Here is a 13,061-nt window from a genome sequence, read left to right on the forward strand (position 1 = left end):
TGCGCAGAAAAAAGAAAAACTGCAACAGAGGTAGTGCTTCAATATACTAAGATGTAAGTGTTTAGTCACTAAGTACAAGCAAGTGCGTAAAGGTAACAACACTATTCTTTTTTTTTTTCATCAAATCTACACGTGGCTATATTCGGATAGTGACTCGCGAGAAAGAACGTATCCTCAAGTTTGTGCAAGGCCAACTGACACTCGAAATGTCGGAACAGACAATTTGGAAAGTGCAAGGAATAGCTAGATTATACTCGTTCAATGACATATTATTCACAAAGAACTGAAAAGTAACGACAAAAGTAACGTCGTTACTTTCATTGTTACCTCAGAAAAGGTAATGGAGCTACAGTTACAAGTGGCATTCCTAAAAAGTAACTCGTTACAGTTACAAGTTACCGAAGAAGTAACGAAGTTACAGTAACGCGTTAGTAGCAGCACGTTACTACCCAAGACTGGATTTTAGTCACTGTTGGGTCAACAATATCATAACTTGAATTAACAGCTGGAGCCGCAGGATTATAAATACTCGCAAAAACTCAAATAAAACAAACAGTACTATTCATAACACACGAGCGGCACCCCAACCTAGCAACAGGCCACCATCAGGACCGAGCTCAAAGGTTCGTGGTAAGTTTGGCTGACTCCACAACATCTCGAAGCTCTGTATGATTATCTTGGTTAACAAAGACAAAGAGGTAAACACAGGGACGTGGTTATCTTAACTCTAACAACAAGGGGCACTGAACGGCCTCTGGTTAAAAGCAAGTCGCATGGGACAAAAGACGCACCATCCCCCACGTACCATTTGAGGGACGCCTCAAGATGTGTTTCTACGCTTGCTGCATCATCTCGGTCGCGTTAACGTTTTCCGCGGCAGCCGGTTATTTAGTGCCAAACTGCCAGTACCCGAGGCATTTCACCGACCACGATTACACCTGTTTTGGCTTCAACAACGTCAGCGAACTGGAAGAAGAAATTCAACTTCTTCGCGCTGGGGCTCCGATCAGACTAACTCTTAAGGATAGTCGCCTGGAGCACCTGCCGTCGAGTGCCTTCGCTCACCTCACCGTTTCGGTGCTGGAGCTCAGTAACATCACCATCGACTCTTTCACGCTCTCGGAGCAGCACCCCTTCGAAGGATTCGAGGATTCACTCACTGAAATCACTTTCAGTGACGACACCACCCTCCCGGAGTCCTGGGGAATTCTGAAGACACTGCGGAAGCTGCGCCTACTTTCGCTGTCGGACATGACTCGGCTGAACCTCACCCGAGACTTCCACGAGCTGCCGTCCAGTCTGAGGGTGATCGGCATCACTTCGTCTACTCTGGGCTACGTGGACGAACACTGGCTGTCGCCTCTGGAGAACCTCGAAGTCATCGCTGTGCGGGACACCAACCTCGACCACATTTCGAGGTCCATGTTTCCGAGCCCGGCGCCGAACCTGTGGCGCCTAATGTTTCAGTGAGTTGCTGCTTGCATGTTGGTTCTTCATCAGCTAGATTGCCAGGAGCAGAATACAGATGCGGAAAAAATATGATTTACAAATTAGTAGCTTCAAAGGCCGCGGGAACTCCCCCTTCAATACATTAAGCTATTCCTGAACTGAAGGAAAGTTAAGACAAAACGAACTCTTAATTATCTGTCAAGAGTTTGGCATAAGAGCTCACGCTGTCACAGATAGGAAGCCTTAGACTTTAAAGTGCAATACTCAAAGGTGAACTAAAGACGTTTTTGAGATTGTCTGTTGTTGGTGATAACTCATTCTACGTGAACTTAGCATCCCAGAAATCCAAATATTATGCTTGCGCGACGTCTATTTCCCTACTAAAATCTGATCGAAGCTCGTGCCACGCCCCCTCTCTGAACGGAAAACTCTGGAGCACAGGATTCAGCGGAGGCGCCGGCGGCGTGACGACGGGTGCCCGTCAGCCAATTGCAAGCCGCCTTTTCGAGAGAAGGCGGCTTGCAACTGGCTCACGCGCCCATCGTCACGCCGCCGGCGCCTCCGCTGGATTCTGTGCTCCAGAGTTTTCCGCTCAGAGAGGGGCGTGGCACGAGCTTCGATCAGATTTTAGTAGGGAAATATACGTCGCACAAGCATAATATTTTGATTTCTAGGATGCTTGGAGCCTGTAAGGCACGTTATTACCAAATACAGACGATCTCAGAAACGCCTTTAGGGCACCTTTAAGAAATCCGAGGGGTGTGCCGAGTTTTTTTTATAAAACTGCATCCCAAAAAAAATATTAAATGTTTCACGAATCCTGAGAGCACAAGGACTGCCAAAGAACAACGTAATGCTCCTCAGGAGTGTAAGCTTTCACCGGCTTATGATGAGCGGACTGTATGAAACGCCAAAGCATCATGAATCACCCACTTACAAACACGGTGGCAGGAGATTATAAAATAATGACCACCAATAAGACGTTAAACATTTGAACAAAGCAGTGTTGGCAAAATACCCGAATCTTACGATGATTTCTGGGCCATCAGTTATTCGTTATCATTTGTCCCTATATCAACTAGAGTCCATATTTAAATACAATTAGTTAATTAGTGAACTCAAGTTTCTGCCCAGGGAAACACTGTAGAGTCCAACACCATCCATCGTATTCCTTTTAAAACATTTTGTGAGAGGATTCCCGGGGATATGATGAATAAAAATGTCTTTAGCTAGCTGGGCTTAGGTCGTAAATTTTTGCGTTGAGCAAAATTTCATGTGCGAATTATATGGTATTCTAGACAACAAGCTTTGTGTTGTTTTAAGAATAATATTGTGTTCTAATATCTTCCAAACATACTTTTTTTTATTTCAGCAACAACACCCTTAAGTACATCCCGAAGGACCTGTGTGAGGACATGCCCAAACTGATCGCCGTAGACCTCGGCGACAACAAGATTCAAACCCTCGCCGAAGAGAGCGTTTCACCAATATTTAAGCAGCCCCTTCATGACCTTATCATTGCGGGTGCATTTATCTTTCTTATATTTTTAAATTATTTTTTTTTGCGCTGAAACTGGAAAACATGTTATTGAGATCTTTCTTTTTGTCCTCTTATGTGTACAGGAAACCCATTACACTGCGACTGCAAGCTACGTTTTCTACGGCCTCACGTCAAAGGATGGCGTATGAACCGATGCGCCACTCCCCCCTCCTTGAAGGGACATCACCTCAAGTGGCTTACAGACGCCGAACTCAAATGCTGACAGTCCGAACGGAGAGATAATTCCAAAATCAAGGGTAATCTTTGTGAAAGCCGTTGCCTTTGTAATTCAACCTATATAAAGTGTTTGCATGGCGCAGTTGCTCTCTCTCGCATTTTTGTCAATGGAGAGTGTTTTTTAAATTTTTTTCTTAAATTTGTGTTGTTTTATGTTTATACTTTAAGACGGTTTTTCAGCTATGGGGTCCTTTGCAAGCTTCTTTTAAAAATACTGAGAAAGTTGCTTTCTGGGTGGGAAAAGTCGCTAGAATGAAAGTTAAGACTGTTGTTTTATCGCATCAGTAGCTGGTCGGGTTTCGAGGATGACACAGAAGCCAGCCACGAACAGGATACGGTTAGTATCTGGGAATTTCCAAAACATTGCGGTAAAAGAGAGGAGATAAAAACGACCCACACTACCAGAATAGCTGTCGCAAGGAGCTCTCTCGATAACGAATCTGACTCTGCTGGGCCTACTGTTGACAGGCGCTGGCTTTGAGCGTCCGATATCCCCTCCTAAGTCCACTCTGGTAACAGCAGTCTCCGTCAATAGACATTTTATTAGCGGAGGATCGGAAAATCTCGTTACTTAGAACAATTCGTCAATGGAAGGACCATTTGCGTGTAAAGTCGTGTTCACTTTTTAGCAGGTGTTGATTTGTATTGGCAATAGTATACACATTTTTCACAAGGGCGCAGCCATCTTGAATGTCGTCACTTTGTCACTTCTGGTAGGCGGTAGAACATCGTTTTGATTTCTCCACGCCGCTGAAATGTGTTTACAAAAAATGCGTGATTGTCGCAGATTCTTGTTTTTTCTCACCTAAATTTTCTCGCATAATCCAGGTTGAAACATTTTATTATTTTTTCGCCCCTCCTACCAGATACAAAACCCTCGTTACTGAGAACGACAGGAAACAGAAAAAAACTTTATAGATGCCTAAACGTAGCTGGAGCGCCAGCGTTCTCGCGCCTGAGTGCTTACGAAAAAAATATCAAAGCAAGCAACAATATAACAGGTCCAGGCTCCGTAGATAGTTTCGAAATTCAGGGCAAATGTTTATATAATATTGACACGCAAGCTACTAAATAAATTACACATATTAGATATTTATCTGTCGATACATAACACAGGAACAACAAGAAGAAGAATTATAATTTCTGGAGCGAAAATGAAAAAGCAATCAATACTTCTTTCACACAAAACAAATAATATTGTGTGTGCATGCTTTTAGTTAAGGTATACAATTGTTGCAGTGATAACTAAAGTCAGTGTAACTTTTTTGATTTCCAGTAACGCAGAAACCTAAAAAATTCCTTTTGGATTTTCTGTTTTTTTTTTTAGACTTTAGACGTTTTTTGTTTGGTAATTCTCAATGCATGATATTTTGATGGAACTATATTTTCTCTAAAACTATAATCTTAGTGCCTTTTGCATAGCATTGAAATAATACATCTGGTTTGCTTTAAGCGTTTCGTGCTTGGATAAATGATGGTGTAAAGTTTCATGTGAAACCGAGTGAAACATTCACTTTCTTTACGTCACTGTGTATTAAATTTTCTGTCTTGTATATGTATCTGGCCGCCTGACTGTTATAAATCCCCATAATGTATACATATGTGTTGTCCCAAGTCCAAAAGCGTTCTCATTAAACATGACTGTGAAAAACATTGCGTTCTACTTAAGATATGGGGGTGCATTTAAACTGCAGATGTTTTGGCGTTAAGTTTAAGTTGATTCCTTTTCAGCCTTCGTGAAGGTTTCAAAGGATACTTATTCGCCTATTGGTCAAGCGACAATTCAGCAAGTCAATGACTGTTATCACTTTTTTATTTTGAATCTGAAGAATGAAACTATAAAAAATTTCCTACAGTACACCAAAGTTGAAAGCTGGTCTAGTTGGTGTAGGCTAAACATAATGGAGGTAAAACAGCGCAGAACGACAAAGACTAGAGGGAAGGAACAAACAAGACGGGACAGGCGCTGACTCGCAACTGAACGTTTTATCACCGAAAACATAAATAGTAAACACGCAAGGCAGCAATCTACACATGTGCCAATCTTTCTGCCACATCATATAGGCCGCCTGTCATTCACGTGCCGCGTGCTTCACCAACCCCCCCCCCCTCCCTTTTTTTTCTATGTCGAAGTCAAGAAACAACACTATTTTGACAGATAGTGTCAACGATGGCTCGCTGATGCACTGCGTCCCACTTTCCGCTATGTAAAAAGCCTCTATCACCTCCCTCGTCACCTTGTCTTTGTGCCTATCTACAAGCACGGTCTCCTCGAAGGACGGCTTGCACAAACAGCTCTTACAGTGCACCGCCAAATGCCCTCCAATTGTGGCTCTCAATGAATAGTTGTGTTCCCTGAGCCTATCATTAAACACCTCCCCGTCTGTACAATATAGACTTTACCACACGAGAGCGTGAACTTGTATACCACTCCGGAAACACAGCTCACAAACGGCTTTGCGTGTTTTTTGTACACTTGCTCTTTGACAACCTTTCTGCCTTGGCCCTTATCGCTCAACTTCTGGGGGGGGGGGGGGGGGGGGGGAGGGCGGTAAGCAGCACAGGGACGTCGTACCGACTTCCTACTTTGTTTAAATTGTGAGAGGTTTTGCGCAGGTATTGGATGACGACAGTCCTTCGCCTGTCCACCACTTTCTTAGGGGGAGAGGTTCCATTTACCTATTTAACAAGGGTGTCGGCAACATCACACAGCAAAGCACTCTGAAACGCAGAGTCTCTTAGCCTATTGCGATGCGCCTGAAAGCTCTCATGCACCGTGTGGACACAGGACCTATTTAGGGCCGCGTCCAAGCACGACATCGTAATACCCCTTTTTATAACCTTTGAGTGGGCTGACCTATAGTCTAAGATGGCCTTTTTTGACCGAGGGCTGTACGCCTAGCAGATATGACCGCCGCCAAAGCGAAGTGAAAGGTCCAAAAACTGCTGGACCGCCTCGTTGGGGACCTCTGACGTGAACTTGATGCCCCCACCACATTCGCCAAAAATTGCCAAAACGTCAGTCACTGAGGATGCCGTGAAAACCCTCCAGGAACAATAAAAAGCATCAACATAGCAAACCACCTTTTTAACCGTGATGTAACTTAGAGACCCTTCAATGTCGCGGTCAACTTCACTCAAGTAAATATCACTCAATACGGGAGCAACACACGAGCCAATACAAACGCCCGACCTTTGAACTAGCAATCATTCTTCCCCCCAACCACCATCGACTCCTGGTAAAATTGCAACATTTCAAGGGACACACCACATGAATATCTAAACGACAGTTCATTGAACATGATTGTAAACCTGAGACTGGGGCAGGAAGAGAACACAACAGAAGGCAGTAAAAGAGGAGGCAACGTCTCAAACTCAGCTGCAAAGTTTATTTCGAACACGCTTTACATACCCCATCTCCAACGTCGTCTCTACAAAGGAAAAAAAAACATGACAAGAGGACAATGACACTTCGGTAAACCTTCTCTTATCTCCCTTGACCTTGACTGTGGGACACTCACACAAAGGGACACATTCTAGCATAACCATCGCTACCCGGCGAACGTAGGTGAAAACACTACTGAACACAAAGAAAGGGTTTGACCTTCAAAGGTGCGTTCCCTCTAACAAATCACTCAGTCCAAAGAAACAATACTATACACTGCTGCAGCCGGAACTGGGGCCATCTCCAAAAACGAGAACGACATTGCCCTCCTACCACGAACCACAAATGGATAACACGGCGACTTTCTCGAACAAGTCCAAGGATACACATATAAACAACACTAGTACTACAAAAAAAAAATTTACAAGCGTAGAAATTGTTTACATTCGTTCCCAAACGGTGCCTTCTTGATGCTGTCCCAGTGCTGGAACTCCTTGCGACGCCTGTAGCCCATTCCCAAGAGGAGGTCCCAAAGTATGTTGCACGCCGTGTAGAGTTCTTGTATTCTCCTGGTGGCTCCTTCCCTGTAGACCTTGATAACTTTCTTCTTTGAACTCCAAGATAAACCACTTGTTGATAGATGTCTGAACTGCGCTGGGTCGATGAAGTTCTTCCGCAACGAAAGCCCATAGTACGCTACGTCTGCTTCCAGTTCCGCCAAACGAAGTGCCAACTTGCGTCGCAAGGAGTTCCAGCACTGGGACAGCATCAAGAAGGCACAGTTCCACAGGATCTGGTATGTCAAGCGAACGCAAGTCTTGAACTCTGTTAAGATAATGAAGAGGAAGGAGAATTGTTTGCCATTGGCATGGCGTAATGCTCAGAGTGTGTCGGGATCGCGTTTAAATGTAGTCAACCCTTGTAGCATTTCGATTTCAGAAAAAACGAAAAGTTTTTTATCCAAGGGACCTAAATTTTGTCTCAATGTGAGGCCTTCCAGACTCGATGTATTTTCCGCAGTTCAAAACGTTGCGCGCGTAGTAGGTTATGATGAAAAGACGGCTTTTTTGGGTCAGACGGTGGGGAGATTAGATAAAATCATGGGAGATATGTACTTGAAAGAAAAAAAGGAATTTTAAGGATGTAAACATGGTCAAGAATGAGATAGATTCACGGTCGTTAAAATTACTCCAAACAGATAAATCGGGGAGGTTTGGTATCCTCCCGATGAAAGAATTTCAAAACAAAGCTGAAAATGCCATGAGTGTATTGTTCAAGGACTGGAACGGAAAGTTGGCAAAGATGAGAAGGGACATATGCACAGTGTTAAAGGAAGAAGATAAAGAGCAAGTTGTCAAAAGCATAATGAGTCAATCCAAAATGTACCTATGTTTAAAATTTTTCCTAAAGGACCATAAAGTGGAGATGCCTCTCAGAGTGGTGGTAAACGAAAACAAAACGTGGCAAAAAGTTGTATCTAAGTTTCTGCAGCATGGCTTAGGTCAGGTCAGTTTAGACAAATCCTTATCCCTGAGAAACACAGAAGAACTCCTTCAGATCTTAGAACACAACCATGGGAGGAGGTGTTCGGTATTCTCCATGGATATAAAAGATATGTATTATTCTCTGGAAAAGAAGAGGCTGATGAATGCCGTGAAGGAGGTGCTAGAGTTGAATCTGGTAAAGTTTCAATCAGGATCGGGCGTAACAGTGGAAAGCTTCCTTACCGTGTTAGATCTCTATTTAAAGTCAACAGTCCTCGAATATAATAATCGAAAATACATCCAGAAAAAAGGTGTATGCATAGGCTCGTCCGTCGCTCCGTTGTTAGCTGAAATATACCTCAACAGTTTGGATAGATTATTGTTTGACAGGATGAATGAGTTGTCACCTAACGTGGGCTTCATCAGAAGATATGTAGATGATATGTTTGTCTGCACGTTTGAAGAAGGAAAGTCGGAGTATCTTGAAAAGCTTATTGGGTCAACGGCCCCGGAGTTGCATTTCACAGTAGAAAAACCAGAGGAGAACATGTTGCAGTTTTTGGACTTGCGCATTCAAGTAAAAAATGGTTTATGTTGGGAATATGGTAAGAAGATGGCTAAACCGGTGCTCCCGAGACAAAGTTGTCACTCTAAAATTATTAAGGCGGGAGTTGCGAAATCATTAATTGGTAATGCGCTAAAAAGGTCATGTACCCATTTCATGAGTCAAGCTTTAAAAAGACAATGGGGTAGACTGGAGGACGCGGGGCATGATGAAACGTTTCTAAAACGGCAACTTTCTATTCAAATCAGAGACAAGCGGAATGAACCAACTGTTAGGAACCGACGAGTTGCTATGCCGTATTTTCACGATATTTTCCATAACATAAAAGCGTCGGCGAAAAGGTTTGGCGTAGAAACAGTGTTCACATCCGATTTTAAGTTATGCAAGCTTACACCTTTTGAATCGAAACAGGAAGTTTGCCAGAAGGCACATCGCGAGAAGTCGGTACCGTGTGAGAATTCGGTGGTTTATGAGATTCCTTTGGAGTGTGGATTTATATACGTAGGTGAGACGTCGAGATGTCTAAATGATAGACTGACGGAACACAAACGGAATGTGATAAACAACGCGTCCAATTCCGAGTTAGCGAGGCTCTTTTAGAGTGTAATAATTGTAAAGCCAACTGGTCCGAAACGGAAGTAATTCACAAAGAACGCGATGATATGAAACGTGTAGTCCAAGAAACGATTCGTATAAAAACGTCTGGCAACTGTATAAGTCAGGCGTCATTGCAGTTTGGGAACGAATGTAAACAATTTCTGCGGTTGTAATTTTTTTTTTTTGTAGTACTAGTGTTGTTTATATGTGTATCCTTGGACTTGTTCGATAAAGTCGCTGTGTTATCCATTTGTGGTTCGTGGTAGGAGGGCAATGTCGTTCTCGTTTTTGGAGATGGCCCCAGTTCCGGCTGGTAGCAGTGTATAGTATTGTTTCTTTGGACTGAGTGATTTGTTAGAGGGAACGCACCTTTGAAGGTCAAACCCTTTCTTTGTGTTCAGTAGTGTTTTCACCTACGTTCGCCGGGTAGTGGTGGTTATGCTAGAATGTGTCCCTTTGTGTGAGTGTCCCACAGCCAAGGTCAAGGGAGATAAGAGAAGGTTTACCGAAATGTCATTGTCCTCTTGTCATTTTTTTTTCCTTTGTAGAGACGACGTTGGAGATGGGGTATATAAAGCGTGTCCGAAATAAACTTTGCAGCTGAGTTTGAGACGTTGCCTCCTCTCTTACTACCTTCTGTTGTGTTCTCTTCCTGCCCCAGTCTCAGGTTTACAATCATGTTCAACTTACACCAGCTCGCCTGCACTCTGACTATTTTTTAGTTCATCATTGTCCTCAACTCACTTCTTCACTGCGGAGAGCAAACGGCCGTGGGGGAGGGAGTAGAACAACTCTTCAACGTCCAAGCTAAACGTTTCACACTTCCTCAGCTCGTCCAGCTCCAGCAAGCTCACAACCTCCTCAAGTTGGCAATCCTAAAAAGGTCCCCCAAATTCAAATAAAAAAAGTGCCCCTGGTGGAAAGCCGACGTCTGGCGCTGCCAAGTCCCTCCCTCAGTTACAATAGCTCTAAACGGACAGGCATCTTTGTGAGTTTTAGCGCTGACAAAAACATCTAACTGCATACGTTTCGATTTCCCGATCCTCCAGGCCAACTGGTTTAGGTCAAATCGCTCACACAATTATTTCGCCCTGCCTCTGGGTTTTTTAAGATTCACTTTCACCAGCCTGAAATTTTTTTCAATAGTTGCGCTAGTCGTATCGTAATATGTGCCCTCTGGTAAAACCAACAAAAAAAAACAAACCCTCTTTGTACGACAGCAAAACACCCGTATTGAGTGATATTTACTTGAGTGAAGTTGACCGCGACGTTGAAGGGTCTCTAGGTTCCACCACGGCTAAAAAGGGGGTTCCCTATGTTGATGATTTTTAGTGTTCCTGGAGGGTTTCGATCGCACAAACTCCTCAATGGCTGACGTCTTGGCAATTTTTGGCGAATGTGGTGGGGACATCAGGTTCACGTCGGAGGTCCCCAAGAAAGCGTTCCTGCAGTTTTTGGACTGTAAATGAACTTGTTGTTGGGCTAGCTGGTGTTGACTATATTGAACTATGGTTAAAAGCGTACTCCGTACCTGTTCGCAACCTCAAGAAGGTTGCGAACAGATATGGAGTACCTCTCGTGTTTTTAGCGCCAAAGAAACTCGGCCAACTTTGCCCTCGAATTGCTAAAGGAAGCAGGAACGAGCGAGGATGTGGCACGAAGCACGCCAGGCCGTACATCGAATGCGTCACAGGGGTCATGTATGAAATCCCCCTAATGTGTAGAAAATCTTACGTTGGACAAACGGGAAGATGCACGAATGACCGTTTAAGAGAGCACTACAAAATTTAAAGACAAATGACGGGGCACATTTGCCCGCGCACTGTAGGGTCTGCAAATGCGAGCCACGCTTCGGCGATACCAAGATTCTGGGTAGAAGCAGAATTCAAAGAGCACGCGAACTGCAAGAGGCATACTTTATCAAGAAGAGGGGACCCCAGTGCGTTAGGGACACGTCAATGGCATTGTATAATGCTGAGATTCGTTGTTTCGATAAATATATGGTAAACGGGTTTATGCTCTCGATCTCGCGCATGTGTAGCCTGAGTGACGATAAGTGTATCAGATATATATACAGGGTGTTTGTTTTTTTAGCTGCACCAAATTTTCACAAAAAGAAGAGCTGCGTTAGGGCACTTTTAGCTATGCTATCTGACCTGGCGCCCACTAGGAACAAAGTGTTTTCGGCAACTAGGCGACTCATTAACGGAGATCTCTTAATTAACTTTTTAATTATTGTTTTTAGAGGGCCTATTGCATTTACGAAATTGCATTTGCATTTACGAACTCCGGAGTGCTATTGCATTTACGAACTCCGGAGTGCGAGAGTTCGGTGCTCCGTTCACTAAACAGACGGACTGGAGCGCCGCCAGAGACTGTCACTGGAGCGCGCTCTTCGTGCACCGAGTATTTCTCAGAGCGCGAGCGACTTCTTTGCACACCGCGACGTCACGTCCACAAACAAGATGGCTGTGTTGTCGTCGAGACCGTCGAGACGAAGGGCGCAGCCGGACCGCTGCCCCTTTTTAGTTGAATGGTGCTCAATCCAGCAGTTAAAATCGATTTCATTTGAAAGTCAAGACGGCAGTTAGCGTTCCGAAAAAGGTACGTTCGTGCATCTCGCCTGGAAACGAATTCATCTATCGATAGCACAGCGACAGAAAAGTTGTCAAGCTGAGAAGACTTTTGAACCGCCGCCCTTTTTAGAATGCTTAGCCCAGCGAATAAAAATACTTTAATTGGAAAGCCGCAATACCTGTTAGCGTTGCGGAAAAGGTTTATTAATGCATCTAGCCTGAAAACGAATTGACGTGCTATCTATTGAACGGTGGTGTGCCGATATAAGCGTAGCATATCGACGGGTTCCGTCTCGTGCTGCAAGACGGCACGGAACATCTGACAAGTTTGACAACGTCCTGCGTCAACAGCGGGTTTAAGATTCTTATATTTCATTTAAATCTGAACAGCGAGGATGGTCAATATAAACAGATCGGTCAAGGTAACTTCCGCATTTGCGCTGGAAGCGAGTCTTCAAATCTTTTAGGAATATTAAAAAATTCGCAAAAAAGCCCTAACATCACCAACTTTTTTTTTCTTTTTCTGCACTCTGCTTTTTTACAAATACCCTCATTTATTTATAATCAAAATACTTTTAGCTTCTGCCACCCGTATCCACGAGATGCCAGGTTCGTCGTAACCGTGTGATCGGAAGTGGCTTATGCGGCTCGTCGATAGTTTTGGTGTGACGCGCTCGTGTAGGCTATGCTCGGTTTCGTTGCTGCGCTCGGTGTTTGAAACTCGGAGCGTTGGAGTAGGAGCAAAGGAGCGCGGACTTAACGTGCCCATTGCATCTGTAAACACTATACCTCCTCGCCACCGCACCCTCCTCGCGACGCCATGAATGGCCCTGACAAACGGACGCAAGCACGGACTGACCCCGGCAGGTGTTCGTGGAAACGAGCTTTCCAATGCTCACGCATTAAAAGTAGCCGGCGCCCACGTTTCCCCTCGGCCTGCCTTAGTCGCTGACAAGATGAGAACGACGGAGTCTTTTTTGGACGCCCAGCCTTCAGCTTTGGCTTCGCGTGCGCCCAGGACCCACAAGATACCGAAGTGTTGTTGAAAGCAGGAAGCTTGCTCTCGAGGTTGGAGAACTCTGGTACCCTAATCTACGCGGCGGGACCAAGCGGGACAGCGACATTACGTCCTGCTCTGATTGGTCAGCGGCGCGGTGTTGACCAATCAGAGCAGGCGGAGTGCTTTGTTCCGCCGTGTAGGTTAGGGCCCCTGAAGCAGAGATGGCAA

General features: G+C 44.5%; 1 protein-coding gene across 1 annotated transcript; it reads left to right on the forward strand.

Annotated features, from left to right (window-relative positions):
• The first annotated feature begins 825 nt into the window (after positions 1–825).
• Positions 826–3,212, forward strand: LOC8023562 (protein slit-like). Its single transcript, XM_040503824.1, has 3 exons — positions 826–1,466; positions 2,822–2,973; positions 3,073–3,212. Exons 1-3 carry the CDS (start codon positions 826–828, stop codon positions 3,210–3,212), a joined length of 933 nt encoding a protein of 310 aa, XP_040359758.1.
• The last annotated feature ends 9,849 nt before the right edge of the window (positions 3,213–13,061 follow it).

The sequence above is a fragment of the Ixodes scapularis genome, unplaced genomic scaffold, assembly GCF_016920785.2.
Source record: "Ixodes scapularis isolate PalLabHiFi unplaced genomic scaffold, ASM1692078v2 PGA_scaffold0__279_contigs__length_252992795, whole genome shotgun sequence".
Classification (NCBI taxonomy): Eukaryota; Metazoa; Arthropoda; class Arachnida; order Ixodida; family Ixodidae; genus Ixodes; species Ixodes scapularis.